General features: G+C 36.5%; 2 protein-coding genes across 3 annotated transcripts; both read left to right on the top strand.

Annotated features, from left to right (window-relative positions):
• Window positions 1-4,360: 4,360 nt before the first annotated feature.
• Window positions 4,361-10,482, top strand: LOC103325400 (putative phospholipid-transporting ATPase 4). Its single transcript, XM_008227553.2, is given in 12 exon segments — window positions 4,361-4,771; window positions 5,470-6,855; window positions 6,857-6,927; window positions 7,025-7,135; window positions 7,310-7,586; window positions 7,707-7,795; window positions 7,906-7,990; window positions 8,384-8,593; window positions 8,699-8,824; window positions 9,198-9,296; window positions 9,392-9,583; window positions 9,784-10,482. Coding segments are annotated over 12 exon segments (3,756 nt in total).
• A 606-nt stretch (window positions 10,483-11,088) lies between these two features.
• Window positions 11,089-14,206, top strand: LOC103325339 (uncharacterized). Of its 2 annotated transcripts, none has more exons than XM_008227500.3 (4): window positions 11,089-11,438; window positions 11,603-11,705; window positions 12,923-13,094; window positions 13,881-14,206. In XM_008227500.3, the coding sequence occupies exons 1-4, from the start codon at window positions 11,367-11,369 to the stop codon at window positions 13,939-13,941; spliced, it is 408 nt and encodes a 135-aa protein (XP_008225722.2). In that variant the 5' UTR covers window positions 11,089-11,366; the 3' UTR covers window positions 13,942-14,206. The 2 variants fall into 2 exon arrangements, with proteins under 2 accessions (XP_008225722.2, XP_008225721.2); XM_008227499.3 differs by having other exon boundaries at window positions 11,090-11,438; window positions 13,878-14,206.
• Window positions 14,207-15,633: the final 1,427 nt, after the last annotated feature.

Here is a 15,633-nt window from a genome sequence, read left to right as displayed (position 1 = left end):
TCAAATTAATATTATAGCCGCTGGGCTATACGCCGTACTTTTTAAAAAAAATTTCAAATTAATAGTATCGCCGCCCGGCTATACTCCATTTTTTAATATTTATTCAAATGGCTATACTCCGTGTTTTTTATACTCCTTTTTTAATATTTATTCAAATTGATAGTATAGCCGCAGGGCTCTACTCCGTGTTTTTAAAAAAAAATTCAAACTAATAATATAGCAGCGCAGCTATACTTCATTTTTTTATAAATATTTATTCATATTTATAGTATTTCCAGGGTTATTATTCGTATAAAGAATTTAGTATTTTTTATTTAATACTCATATTATACATGTACGTACTTATTTCTCAATAATACTTTTATTTTTCATATAATATTTGGATAATACATGTACGTATGTATTTTTCAATAATACTTTCATTTTCCGTACACGTCTTAAAGACTCGGTAAAATACAAGTTTTTTTTGATATATAAAAAGAAAACATAAAATATATGTATGCACGTATTTTTCATGTTTAATACACTTATGAACAATATGGTTGGTTGAAATGGGCCACCAAACCTCAAAGATGCAGGCGTTTGAGCACAACGTTTCATGGGACTTGTATGCTTTGAAAGAGGGCAAACCTTCTCTAAAACACCTGTTAGCTAGCAAAGATCTATGCATTACAAGGAAAATAAATATTTCATGTCTATATTAATTCTTGGTGTGTTCATGAATTAGTGATCTTTTTGTTGATATGTTATAGCATCTAACTCAAAATTATTAATTGACAATAAATAAAGAGGTTCAAAATATTATATTCGGTAAAACTTCTTAAATACCAAACTGGATTCTCCCAACGAAAATTTTGTAATAACACCACATGACAATGTTGCATCACACACATAAAAGTTACTCCTAAATAAGAGGTATGACTCTTGGTCGAGTGCAGGGGCCATGGTACGAAATCTCATGAAAATGTTACATTTATATAGTGAGACTAGTTGGCTCAACATGATTTGGGAAGCATTTGGTCCTATCATGTATTTAGGTCAAATTTTACAGCCTTACAACTTATGAGGGATTCGGGCCTGTCAATAGAAAACATACCCTGAACAGATTCAAAACTAGTTTTGAAAGTTTATTCACATTAATTGTTTTAAATCTTTAGCTACTTTTCTTTCCAACCAATATATATATATATATATATATATCATTTATATATCATTTGACCATTCAATTGGAACACCATTTAGGGTACTCTATGATATTTTTTTCAATGATCCAAACCATCTATTTTTTAGGTCTTCATTCATAGATCATCTTTGCAAAAAATTAGACAAATTGAAAACCGTTTAGACATCTAATTGTGTCCTACAAAATTAATGAACACGGTGCTTCAAGAAAGTACTAAAATTTCAATAATTTAATTGAGTGAAAATGAGAAAATCAAATAAAATCCATGACAACACATATATAAATGACATATGAAGACATGAAAACAAATATAGATCATATTCATGTTCATTGTAGACAATTTACATTTGTGAGAAGGGTCAATAGAGTAAATATAGCTATAAAACAACTTGGATAACATAGATAAATATAATATTTTCAAAATGTTGAGAAGGATCAAGTGACCCTTGTGGGCCTTAATTGGCTCCGCCAATGGGAGGAGGTAGGTTAGGAGGCCGCCAACTCCCAAATAGGGCAGCTGCTAAGACTTTTTTCTTATGGTTTTCTCGTTTTCCAAAATGACTCCATTAAATCCTGAGTAATGCAGTCTTAATGAAAAAGAAAAAAAAAATGAAACATATCTTTATCAATTTTAACAATCAAGATGGTGAAAGAACATACATAATTTTTTTTTTTATTACCTAACCAATGATGCAATAATAAAAAAATTCCATTTTTTTGGGCTACAAAACAAAAGGCGAATATATATGACATCAAATTGTCGCAAGTGCATGATGTGTCAAGCATCCTTCCGTTTCTACAAGCCGGTAGCAATAGCATTTCCTTCCCGGCGGATGGCCATACTCACGAAGGTCTCAACACATCACACAAATTGTCGAGATCTTCATGAGTATGGTCATCTGCCGCAAAGGAAATGCTATTGCTACCAGCCGACCCTAAGGAGGATGAGTCATATTGTGATGTTTTACCCTGGATTGAAGGTAACACCTATAAGATATTATTATTTTTATATAAAAAGGTGATCGAATTTTATTAGATAAATAGGAATAACATTATAAATGACACTGACTGTAAAGGGAGCCATCCCAATAACAATATGGTAGACATGAGTAAAACTTCCTCAATGACCTGAACCTAAACGATATCTAGAGAGAATCACTATAAAAAATAACTTTTCTATAACCTCTCTCAACCACCGTAATTTCCCCGAATCTAGTCCAATGACATTAAGGACAAAAACTAGCCACTTACCTGCATGACTCTCCTAAAGAGACTAAGAACACCCACCAAACTCAACTAAGTTTCTGAAATCATAAAAGAAAAAAGCGTCATTAAACATGACCAACCTTTTAAGCTCTTAGGTTGTTCATGTTTCAATCCTCTGTTGCACCCTTTGTGTTTCTTCCCTAGGTTTGGTTTGATCGGTTTGGGACCCTTAGGGTTTGTTTGAATGCAAATTTTATTTTCGAACACAGCAGCGAATCTTATAAATTTGTATAATTGATTCTCATATATTCTAGTTTGGCTCGACGTGATTTATGAATTATTTGGTCCTATCAAGTACATATTATAATTCTTCAATTCAATTACGGTATATCAATGCCAAAGGCCAATAAGAGTCTCGGCAATCGTAAGACAAGATCATTTTCTACTGGACTGGGCACGTTAGCCAGTGAAATTAATAGTCATTGATGACGATGGGTTCCAATCATCCAGAGCTTTTCTCTTTAGACATATAATTGAAAAGCTTAGCTGTATAGACCACTGCTTGGTGGTCAATTGCTTTTTCTATAATTCTTCACGAACTGATTGATTCACAATCACATGATAATGGATAAAATAATGTTGTGACATTTCTTTCTAGAGCGTTCAGCTCCCTTGAGCTAATTATAATTATAGTTGGATTATCCTCAAAAGATTTCAGTTAAGTGGTATAATTTCAGTTGTAATTAAATTGATATAATAATGTTTCAGAACCAGAGGCATCTGGGTAATTGGATATCCATTTAAATATGTATGTACCTGTTGCATTCGAGGTCATTTATGCTGTGTGGTATTTTGGTATTTTGCAAGCACAATGCAATTGCAAATAAAGCCATGTCCTATGCTTGAAAGAAAAACAGATAAGATGTAGATTAGACTAGTTGATCAGTGTGTCCATCTCTGTGCACCCGAGTCGATCCCTTCCCCGTCCCTAATGTGCAAAGTTCTAAAAGGAGTGTTACATTAACAAGGAGGGTTTATTGGTCTACTAAATGAAAATTACAGCATGTCCCTCCAAATTTCCAATCTGATGCAGGAGGGGGACTGCAGAACTGATTTTGAAATTCCATATGAGAGAGCATTTAGCTTCGGATGGTGCCTTATACTTTAATTGAATCCAAAGCAATACTAACATCATTATTATTATAATACACAGAGAAGAAGGTGATATAAAATGAGGAATTAGTTGTTTTTTTAATAATGATATTCATTCAAGAAACTTAATGGGTTGTTTGACTTGTATTGTTAGTCCTTTTCTCACGTATCTAGAGGCATTTTTGGCACGATTGAGTGAAAACAAATTGATTGCCTTAGTTTAATCTTTGCACATACCACGCAGATAATGTTATTGTAATCAGAGATTACTTAAATGATGAGAGGAATATGGACATGTTCAGCTTATATTTCAAGTCTAGTTTACTTCAACTTTGAATGGAAATTATATATAATTTGATTCAATTCCCAAATCTAGAGGCAATTCGGCAATGGAAATTATATATTTTGTTTTATGTATTTTCGGATATCTCAAAGGTGCAAACAAAGGGTGATACTTCTTAGGTGCCGGAAAGGGAATTGTTACTAGTGTATGGTACGGCTAATGGAAGGCCTGCTTCTATCTACTTGGTTGATCCAAGAAACTGCAAATCTCAGCATTGGAAGACCACCTCTTAAAAGCTAGAGAAAGCTAAAGAGAAAAAGACAATTCTCTTGTACCATTGTTTATTTGGATTTTGATGATGTTCCTATGATGAAGTCCAATGTTATAACCAACTGTGCTGGTTCTGTTATGAAAGTCTGTTTGATGAGTAGAAGGGACAGAAGCTCCAGCTTCACTCACATTTTCTTATAGTTGAAGAGAAGTTGGTCTGCAAATGTAAAAGAGTGAAGCTCTCAAATTCATTTATTGGTCAGAAAATGCCAGGATCATCTGGAAAAACAAAGAGGAAGATCAGATGGAGCAAACTGTATTCTTTTGCATGCTTGAGGCCTGTTACTGCTGAGCATGATCCTAGCCAGCAGCTTCTTGGTCAGCCGGGATTTTCCCGGGTGGTTTTCTGCAATGAGCCTCTGCAACACAAGGCTAAGCCTTACAAGTATCCCAAGAACTATGTTTCCACAACTAAGTACAATGTTGTGACTTTTCTTCCGAAAGCACTTTTTGAGCAGTTTCGGAGGGTTGCCAATCTTTATTTTCTGTTAGCAGCTGCGTTATCCATCACTTCTTTGGCTCCTTTTACTCCAACAAGTTTGATTGCCCCTTTGGTCTTTGTGGTGGGGGTTAGTATGATTAAAGAGGCAGTGGAGGATTGGCACAGATTCTTGCAGGTAAAACAAACAAATTTTTGGTTTTCTATTCTTCCCATATGTTATCTTGTATTCATGTTTCTTGAAAATTTTAGCTCCCATTTTCACATTGCAGAAGGAGACTAGTTATTATTGCAAAATTGTAAAGATGTCAACTGAGGGCCCGTTTGATAACCATTTCATTTTTTGTGCTAGAGTATAGAGGAAAATGGGAGTGAGAATGGAGTGAGGATGAGATTAAGAGAGTGGATGGATGAGAGGGGAGGATGAGAGGGAGGAGAAACAAAAGTGAAAACAATTTCAAATAGATTTCAGTTTTAGTTTTGGTTTTCACTTTTGTTACTCCTCCCTCCATCCTCCCTTCTCATCTTCCCACTCAATCCCATCTCCAACTTTCATTCTCACTTCCATTCTCCCTCTTTTTTCTCTATACTCTAATACAAAAAATGAAAACTAAGAACTAAAATTGAAATGGTTATCAAACAGGCCTTAAATTTTTCGTTTCAAAATCAACTCCCTACTTCATAATCTCCTGCCAGCTTTAAAATTTAGTATGATCAAGAACCCCTTTAGCTTTCCTGTTCTGTTTTGCTAGGAGCCTATCATTTTTCCATTTTTCAAAATTGCAAGGGCTATATTGTTTACTTGTGACACTGAAATTCCAAATATGTGTCTGTGCTTTATATAATATTGATGAAACAATTTATTTTGTCTTCAAGGATTTGAATGTGAACTCAAGAACTGTAAAGGCTCATGTTGGAGATGGCAAATTTATTTACAAATCATGGCAACAGCTTTCTGTAGGAGATGTTGTTAAGGTTAACAAGAACGAATATTTTCCCAGTGATCTCCTCTTACTATCTTCCAGCTATGAGGATGGCATATGTTATGTGGAGACCATGAACCTTGATGGAGAAACTAACCTGAAAGTTAAAAGATGCTCAGAAGCTACACTTGGCTTGATCAATGATCAAGCATTTGGTTTATTCAGCGCTACTGTCCGCTGTGAGGACCCAAATCCTCATCTTTACACCTTTGTGGGGAATTTAGAGTTGAAAAATGAATCATTTCCCTTGTGCCCTGCCACACTTCTTCTAAGAGATTCAAAACTTCGGAACACTGATTATATTTATGGAGTTGTGATCTTCAGTGGACCTGACACAAAAGCAGTAAGGAATTCAACAAGATCACCATCTAAGCGTAGTCGGATTGAAAGAAAGATGGATCTTGTTATTTACCTTCTCTTTACAATGCTTCTCTTAATTTCACTGGTCACTGCATCCGGTTTTGCGCGGTTTCTGAAGTTTGAGATGGTTAAGTGGTGGTATCTTTCTCTCGAAGATGATGATCCATTCTTTAACCCATCAAAGCCAGAGGTATCTGGTTTCCTACAATTCATAAGGGCCCTTATTTTGTATGGCTACTTGATCCCCATTTCTCTCTATGTCTCTATTGAGGTTGTCAAAGTTTTACAAGCCATGCTCATTAACAAGGATATAGAATTGTATGATGAAGTTACACGTAAGTCGGTTCAAACCCGGACATCAAATTTAAATGAGGAACTTGGTCAGGTAGGGATGATTCTGTCAGATAAAACAGGAACTTTGACATGCAACCAGATGGAATTTAGGAAATGCTCTATTGCTGGAATTTCATATGGGGGTGATATAAATGAAATCGACCTGGCAGCATCTAAGCGAATGAATGTTGATGTTGGGTCTTATCGTTTCAGTATTGATGAATTTGAAACAGCAAGCCAAAGCTGTGAAATGTTTGAGTTCTCAAATGGGGACATTAGCACTGAAAGAGCTGTTCTAGGAGGACAAAGACATACGCAGAATTCGAGTGCAGAAAATTCAAGAATCTCTTATGTGGAGGAAGAAGCTGTCATCAAGGGTTTCAACTTTAGGGATGATAGACTTCTGAACAAAAAGTGGATTTATAGGTCCAACTTATCTGATGTGACAATGTTCTTTAGAGTCATGGCTCTATGTCACACAGGCATACCTGTTGAGGAGGATGATCAAACTCATAAGCTAAAGTATGAGGCAGAGTCACCAGAAGAAGTATCTTTTTTAATTGCTGCACAAGAATTTGGATTTCAGTTTTTTCCGAAGAAGTCAGTCTGTTATGTTTCTTAGGGAGTTTGATCCTTCCACTGGAAATGAGGTTGAGCGGTAAGTCCTATAATTGATTTTTTTCTGGTTAAGACTATACTTCCTTATAAGTTCTTTATGGTAGCATGGCCAAGCATGATGTGATGGTTATTTTCAGGAAGTACAAACTTTTGAACCTTTTAGAGTTCTGTAGCGCTCGGAAGAGGATGTCTGTTATAGTAAGCAACGAAGAGGGTCAAATCTTTCTACTCTGCAAAGGTGCAGATAAGTACGTTTTCTACTTTAACTATTCATCTACTGATGCCTGTACCTTCTTTTTCTCTTTTCCCTTCTTTGTTAATGGTGTCTTACATTCCTAAGTATCAGTCTTTTTGTTCTAAGTTGGAAAATCTCAATACTATTCCACCAACTAACTTATTTTTTTATTACTTGTGGTTGTCAGCATTATCTTTGACAGGCTTGCAGAAAATGGAAGGACATACCAACAGGCAACAACTCTACACCTTTCAAATTATGCAGAAGATGGATTCCGAACTCTGGCCTTTGCCTACCGGAAACTTGAGGTTACTGAGTATGAACAATGGAACTCAATATTTAAGGTGGCCAAGATCACAATAGGTCCTGAAAGGGAAGAAATACTAGAGAAAGCATCTGAAATGATTGAAAAGGATCTAATTTTACTAGGGGTTGCTGCTGTTGAAGACAAGTTACAAAAAGGGGTTAGTTATCTGTCTCTTTGACTGAAATACTGGATGGGCTGCATATATAAGGTGGACTTGTGTGGCATTTGAATGTCAACATGATCTTTCTCATAGTTGATACTTTCTTGTTTATGTCAGGTTCCAGAATGCATAGATAAACTTGCCCAAGCAGGGATAAAAATATGGCTGCTCACTGGTGACAAGAAAGAAACTGCAATAAATATTGGGTAAAGCTTTTGACAATCATTTACTTGGTCTATTTGTAAGTCTTAAATCTTCCAAAAGAGAAGCTAAACAGATTTTCTTTTGTTTTCCTTTTCCTACTTCCAATTGGCAGGTTTGCTTGCAGCTTACTTCGGCGGGATATGAAACAATTTCATCTAAGTTTGGGAAGAGAAACTGCAACTACTAACCAACTAAAGGTGGAAATTCACTTCAGAGAGCAGTAATATTAGAAAGCTTGCATTTGAATTTGGTCATCTAATACTGAGGAAACAATGGAAAATATACTAAATTTCGGAAACTCCCAATTATCATCCATACCCCAGGGGACTTGTATGAATGCCAGATTCTAGTTTCTTATCAAATGCATCCCAACAATGGCACACAAGTCAGATCTACTTTGCAGTGGCATTTTAAACTTGTTTCTCAAGAACCTAACATTTTAGTTTAGATGTTTTATGGGGATAAATTGAATTTGAGTTTGAAACAGACTACTGCAGTTCGAAAGTTGTCCACAGTTTTTAAATATCATCTTTTATAGAAGTTGAGTTGGTATTCACAATTTCACATATTTTCTTTTTTCTAGTTTCCAGGCGATGAAAGAAGACATTTTAAACCAACTTGAAAGTTTTCACAAAGTGAAGTCTGAAGAAGGTAATAAAGATGCACCCTTGGCTTTGGTAGTAGATGGAAAAGCTCTTGAAATTGCTCTGAGAAGTGATGTGAAGGACCAGTTCTTACCGTTGGCTGTTAATTGTGCTTCTGTTATATGCTGCCGGGTCTCTCCAAAACAGAAGGCTTTGGTAGGTCATTTCCTGCATCCTATTCATATTGAATCCAATGGCTATGCATATTCATTCTTTTCATTTCATCAAATGCGAGTTAATCACACAAATGTGGCTATTCAGATTACACGATTGGTAAAGGAACACACAGGCAGAACAACCTTGGCCATTGGAGATGGGGCAAATGATGTTGGCATGATTCAAGAAGCTGATATTGGAGTAGGAATCAGTGGCATGGAAGGAATGCAGGTAAGCTTCACAGATGACTTTTGGCGTATTTCTGGGGAACCTTTCTTTGTTCATCTTGACTTTGCTTTAGGCTTGGTTTCAGATGCTTATTTTTGTGAAGTCCTTGTTTCTGATATATTCCAATAGACTTGTATACTCTTCAGCTGGTTACTAAAAAAAGGGTTTCTTGCCGTGGCATCCAAACTATGTCTACTTTCTAAATTCAGCATTTGCCATCACAATTTCGTACTACATTGACTGTATCCAACTGTCAAGTATCAAATCTATAGACTATCGTACACATGTTCTGCTAAAACGATATAGAATTAAATAAAAGATGCACAGATTGCACTTCCAATCATAGCTAAACATTTTCCTGGAACACCACCTGCAGGCAGTGATGGCCAGTGACATCTCATTGCCTCAATTCCGGTTCTTGGGGAGATTACTTATAGTTCATGGACACTGGTGTTACAAGAGGATCTCAAAAATGGTAAACTCTTCCATCATACTTAAATCAATAGACAATATATTTTTATATTGTAATCTGGATCTATGATGTTAGACTAAACCCTTTTCTCTGTCCAGATTCTGTACTTTGTGTACAAGAACATTGCTTTCGGGCTCACGCTGTTCTACTACGAATTATACACAAGGTTTGCAGGGGAGGTCTTCTATGATGACTGGTATATGGCCCTATTCAATGTGATTTTGACATCTTTGCCTGTTATATCATTGGGAGTGCTTGAGCAAGATGTTTCATCAGAAGTGTGCCTCCAGGTAAACAAATTAGACTAAAACCACACACATAAATAAGAAAACACATAAGATTCTTGTATACAACTTCTGTATACATAACAATCATAACATATATCATCTCTTTTTTTACTGATTAGTACCATATTGGAGCTGACAGATTCACTCTACATAAATTCTGGATGAGATTCTTGATCGATTTTATTTTTCTCTAAATGGAACAGTTTCCAGCTCTTTATCAACAAGGACAGAAGAACATATATTTCACTTGGAAGCGCATTCTTGGTTGGATATTAAATGGCGTGGTTGCTTCTGTAGTCATATTCCTTGCAAACATATACACTCTCTCCCACAAAGCATTTCAGAAGAATGGTGCTGTTGCAGACATCACACACCTTGGTGCCATGACATACACCTGCATAATCTGGACCGTCAATTGCCAGATTGCTCTCATCATCAACCACTTCACTTGGATCCAACATCTTTTCATATGGGGCAGCATCTTGATCTGGTATGTGTTCTTGTTGATATACGGTGCACTCCCTCCTGCCTACTCACAACGAGGATTTCGGGTTCTAATCGAAGCTCTAGGCCCTGCACCATTGTACTGGACAGTCACATTGTTTGTTGTAGTTGTTTCTCTTCTTCCCTACTTCATCCACATCATCATCCAACGGTCGTTCTATCCACTTGATGATCATGTGATCCAAGAGATGAAGTATTTCAGGAAAGATGTTGCAGACAATCAAATGTGGGAAAGGGAAAGAAGCAACTCCATTAAGATGACTCAGATTGGATTTTCTGCTAGGGTTGATGCAAGAATCCATTTTCTAAAAGAACACTTGCACCAGAAGAAACAGTTGATATATAGATCAGTGACAAGCAGTCCAATATTTAAGTCACTGACAAGCAGCCCAGCCTAGTGACAACAATAACTACATTTGCTTTCTTCATCCTCTTGAAGGGCTAATTAGTCTAGTTCTTTATTCTTTAATTCATTAAACTTGTAAGCATTGTCTGTCTAGAATTCTCAGTTATATAAAAGTGAAGTTGGCTTCTTACATTGATTGACTGTGATCAAATATCAAATATTTCTTTTTGTTTGCCATGAAAAGTACATAAGAATTGCAAGAACACAATGGATTTGGCTTTGCCAAGATCATGGTTATTAAGCTAAGGGTGTTTTTTATTATTTTATATATAATTATTTATTAGATAAATTCTCATTTTAGTCCATAAATCCAAACTTTGCTAAGTGTGGTTCAATGACTGTCAAATACTTAAACAAATCATATATCAAATACTAAAACAAATTATATATTAAAAAAACAACAAAAGTTACAAATTACAGGAGCCAAGTTTTTAAAATTGGATTGTGGTTTGTGGGCTGCAGATTATATACTGTGGATTGGGGTTTTGGGCTGTCGAAACTTGAATGTAGGTTTCGTAAGTTATAACATAAAATTTCAACCAAAAAAAAAAAGTAAAATAAAATAATAAAATAACATGACAAAAAAAAAAACACGCCCTCCCTTTCCCTCCCAGCCCCGAGCCCCCAGCCACAACTCCCCTCCTACCCCTACCCCCGGAATCACTCAACCCACCCGGGCCTCATTCATCCTCGGAATCTCTACAACCACCAACAAGTCTCAGACCCAGAAGCGTTTCTGAAGCGGCTTGAAGGCGAGAAGCTCAGACTGTTCTGGCCAGCTCAGCTTAAGCGGTTCGACGGCGGCGGCGCCTGCGGCTGTGTCTGAGAAGTCACGGCAGTACCCAGAAAGTAAAATCAAATTTTTTTTTTCTGAGGATGGAAGGGATTTTAGGGCAGAACAGGCTTGAAGATGTGAGTTGGCTATGCTCCCTCTCCGAGTCCGAGCTTGTAAGTTTTCTTTCACCATTAAAGCAACTTAATTTGTTGATTTAGTTTGTTGTTTGTGATGGGTCATATCAAATTCTGCATAAAGGTTGAATTTTTAAGGTATAAAATCAGCGGTTTTATGCTTATTGATGTCGGAAATTGGAAGTAAACACACATTATCGCAGGACATGTTGATTAGCTTAAAAAGCATTGTTCTTCAACGTGCAAGAATGATTGGGCATGAGGAACTAGCCAACAATTTTGATCTCAAGATGCTTCGAGCTCTTGGTATGTATGAGCGTCTCTCGTTCTCTTATTTTCTGCCATTGTTGATAGAATGATAGGTTTATCTGTGTTCTGTTATGTGTTGAGGATTTATGGTTGGGTGTAGTACCAAACTTTAAAGGTTTTCGAGAATCTTAGCTATCTAACTTTGAATTTGGCTTTATATCTAAGCTGTATATACGCATAACTCTGTGTGTATTACATTCTGGACTTTGATGCACAACAAGGGGATTGGACTTTGATGCAGTTCAGAATATGCTTGAGATTCGAGGTCTGTCATTAGGCTGCAAATACATATAAAATATGTCTTCCTAGCGTAGTCCCTTGCCACTATTGAAGCCTAATTCCATGAAAGCGCACACGCACACCCCATGTATTGATAGTTATTGTTATGAGATCCTCTTATCATCCATTGCTGCATCTACATTTATAGGGTTGCAAGCATACTTGTATAGTTTGATTTCAAAGTGAGATGGGTTTGGGATTGAAACAGATAAACGAATGAATGTTCAGGTTTTAGGTATGTTTTTTTCAGACTAGAAAACTGAATATCTGAACCTGACCCGTTTAGTTTATTTACCAAAGTATACTTTCATTTCTTTTACTACACCAAAATAGGGTTTTTCCTCTCTCGCTCCCTCTCTCACTTGAATATGAACATCTTTTGAACACTTGTACAGAAATTTCCATCTCAACCTCAAGACATTGATCTCATTTGCATCTCTCTTTGTTCAAGGTTTTGTCTGCTTGCGCTACTTTCTTGGAGTTGTGGCTTTGAGATTTGCAGCTTGGATTGCCCTTCCTTCTTTTTCAATGGTCCTCTTCATGATATTTAATATTTTTATGCTTTTACAATGCTGAAATTAGTAGAGGAAAAGAAAACATTCTTGTTTATTAGATGTGACTTTGTTTGTTTCAATTGGGAAGGTTTGGTTGTATACCTCAAATCCTAGTCAAATTGGGACGGGGTTTGGTGGGTGGGTGAGGGGGTGAGGGGGATGTTTTCCGTTCTGGATTTGGGATGGCCTCACTATCCCAACAAGGTGTTGGAATTCCTCCCTCCTACCTGATTTGTATGCTCTTTAATGTTACACCTGCAGGGCATTTATCAAATTTGAAGTTAGTAATAGCTAGTCAATTTTTGGACTTTTTATTTGAGTTTCTATGTTTGGCAGCTTAGAATTGTCTGACTTGTATTTCCTCGCTGAGGATTTGTGCAGCATTTGTTCTTATGGAATGTACCAGAGATAAGGTGAAGGATTTGACACTGGCCGAATCTGCTGCATTTATGGAAAGTTGCAATCTATTAAAATACAACCTTGGTGATATTATGAGTCTTGAAGAGATAAGGGCATGTATTGGGATCAATTCGAGAAATGGTCCAATAAAAAGGTTAGTTGAGGCAACAAGGCTCAATATTGCTTCATTTTGGGTATGTTTGTGAGTTGTGCTTGTTTATATGTCTGTGTGAGTTTATCTTTTCTATGCATAGTATGTGTACGTGTATTTGTGCATCAGGGTGTCTAATTGTCTTTTCTGTTCCTAGACTGTTCCATTCACTTGTGGTCCTGGTTTTTCATGCATTTGGCATGAATGTATGTCTAAAAATGCAGACAACAATAGGCTTGCAGAAACAACTAATGCTTCTTGGTTTTATGCTGTTGATATAGATTTATACTTTCTTAAGTCTTAGGAACCAGGGATATTCTTGTAAAATAAAATTTCCAGATTTTCTGGAGATGGGTTCTTTTTTCAGTTGATCTGTAAGTAAAGTTTTGAGGGTTCATTGTATGAAATTTTCTTCAGTATCTATGAAATTTACAATGCATATGGTGGTTGCAAAATTTAATACTGTTTTTAAAGCGAATTTATATTCTTTTTGGCTTGCTATTAAGTGGTCAAAAATGACACCAATTTCCTTCTCCTTGGCTAACTTGTTCACATTACAATGCTGCTCTCTCTCCCAGCACTCATCATTCTTGGAACACTAATCCTTCCCATAGTTGGCATAAACATGATGTTTCTTTACTTTTCTATAAGTGTTCTTTCCTGCCAAAAAGACATGCAAAGGTTTTCAAAGGTCAAAAATGTGTTGCACATATACAATACATCTGGTATTACTTTTAGCTCCTTGCCATCAGTGGATTAACTGTGGTCACCTTTTTTCTGTACCAGAAGACCACACAAAGAAACAACTATAAATCAGAAGAAACAGAAAAGTGAAACCAGCAAATCATGAAAGCAAGTGGTGCACAGGTAAAGAGGATTAGTCACATATTTGAAACAAAGCATTGAGTTTCCAGAGAGCTACTAAACCCTGCCTCTAGAAAATAGGTTGCAAAATGTACAGCTGTACTTGAGAATATCATTCACATATTTGAAATTGATCATTTTTTTCTTGGTTAGATTACATGTGAAGTCCAAGGTCTAAATTCCTTGGAATTTTGATATTCATCTCATGTGATTTTACAAATATGAATGCAAGGTTACATTACAATTTACAACTTTAGTCTTGTAGCTGCTTCCCATTATTTTCTTAGATGAATAGCTATTGAATAAATATTAAACTCAAGATAGATTCTTTTTTTTCAATTGAAGTCTTGAATCTTAATCGGGTCCTGGGATCTTATCCCTCACTTTTCTGAGCATGTTTGGTGTGTGTGGGTGAGTCTATGAGAAGCCTTTTGTGCTGCATGGCATAATGAACTGAGACTCCATGATGGGGTTCATGGGATTCCTAGGGGACAAAGGAGGAAACTGATGGGCCTGATGGTCGAAGAAGCCAATTATAAGCCGTGCTTTGCCTCCACCACTGATGGGCCTAGGACCTCGGGTGCATGGGTAACGCTCGTAACCACTTGCCCATTGCTTCAAGCTTATTACTAAGTCATAGGTGAATGAGGTCCTTGGCTCCTCCCTCCTTTTGCGAGACAGTCCATGATAGTTGAGGCCAATGAACCTTTTGTGCTGCATGACTTGATGAAGTGAAACCACATGATGGAGCTTGGCTCATGGGTTTCCAAGGGTACAAAAGAAAGGAGGTGATGTTTGAAGCCAATAACTTAAATCAAACGGCTTTTTCAAGATGTGTTAGTCATTCCTCCACACTATCTTGTGCTCTGGTGACAAGAGCATGATTTGCTTGTTGCCTCATGCTTTTGTTTGTTTGCTAGGCACCGCATGGCAATAAAGGTCCTTTGGGGCCCTCGTGTTCAACAAAATTCTTTCTCGCATGTCCAATCTTCTTCAACCCCATTTGCCTTCCCACTCCATTTGGGTCTTCAACATGCTTCAAAACACACCATATAATTAATTAATCTATAATTATACATAAATATACTTTTCTTTATATACTGGATCAAAGATACAAAGCCTCAATTGTGGAATTTCTTTTTGGAAGCAGTATATAGGTCCACTGAGCAATGGAAATTTCTCCAAAGTCAAACTCATCATGCCATTTACCAAGATATCTCCCATGCTTTGTTTTGTAACCTCCAAAGAAAGAGCATAATATTAAAGTTGTAGTTCATAAAGTGTGATTAAGGCCAAATTCATGATTACAGATATTCCTACTTGTCCCCTTCACCACCCAATTTTTTTATGTTTTATTTTTCTTCTTCACATGCTCTTGCTATGACGTTTAATTTATCGTATCCATTGCACGAACATACAATCAACAAGCTATATTCCACTAACTAGCTAATTAGCTTCTCACTGTTTAAGATTGAAAAAAATATTATATAAGATCGTTATAACACGTCATCATATTTCCCAGACAGTAAACTTAATCTCCAAAAATTTTACAATCACTCCATCTTTGAATGTTTGTCATATCAATTTGGTTTTATATGGAGGAGAATGTCTGTCAAGGAGAGATGCCACAAAGTACATGTCAACAAGAAGAGACATGCATGGGAATCTTATCGCATCT

This window comes from Prunus mume, linkage group LG3 (assembly GCF_029339155.1).
Source record: "Prunus mume cultivar Tortuosa linkage group LG3, ASM2933915v1, whole genome shotgun sequence".
Taxonomy (NCBI): Eukaryota; Viridiplantae; Streptophyta; class Magnoliopsida; order Rosales; family Rosaceae; genus Prunus; species Prunus mume.
Note: the sequence above shows the minus strand (reverse complement) of the source record. Positions and strands in the feature narration are given on the sequence as shown.

Excerpts from the sequence above, each read along its gene's own strand:
- LOC103325339 (XM_008227499.3), top strand. The coding sequence starts at position 11,367 with ATGGAAGGGATTTTAGGGCAGAACAGGCTTGAAGATGTGAGTTGGCTA. Across the intron at positions 11,439-11,602 it reads CCCTCTCCGAGTCCGAGCTT|GACATGTTGATTAGCTTAAA; the intron begins GTAAGTTTTCTT and ends ACATTATCGCAG. Across the intron at positions 13,095-13,877 it reads AGAAATGGTCCAATAAAAAG|AAGACCACACAAAGAAACAA; the intron begins GTTAGTTGAGGC and ends TTTCTGTACCAG.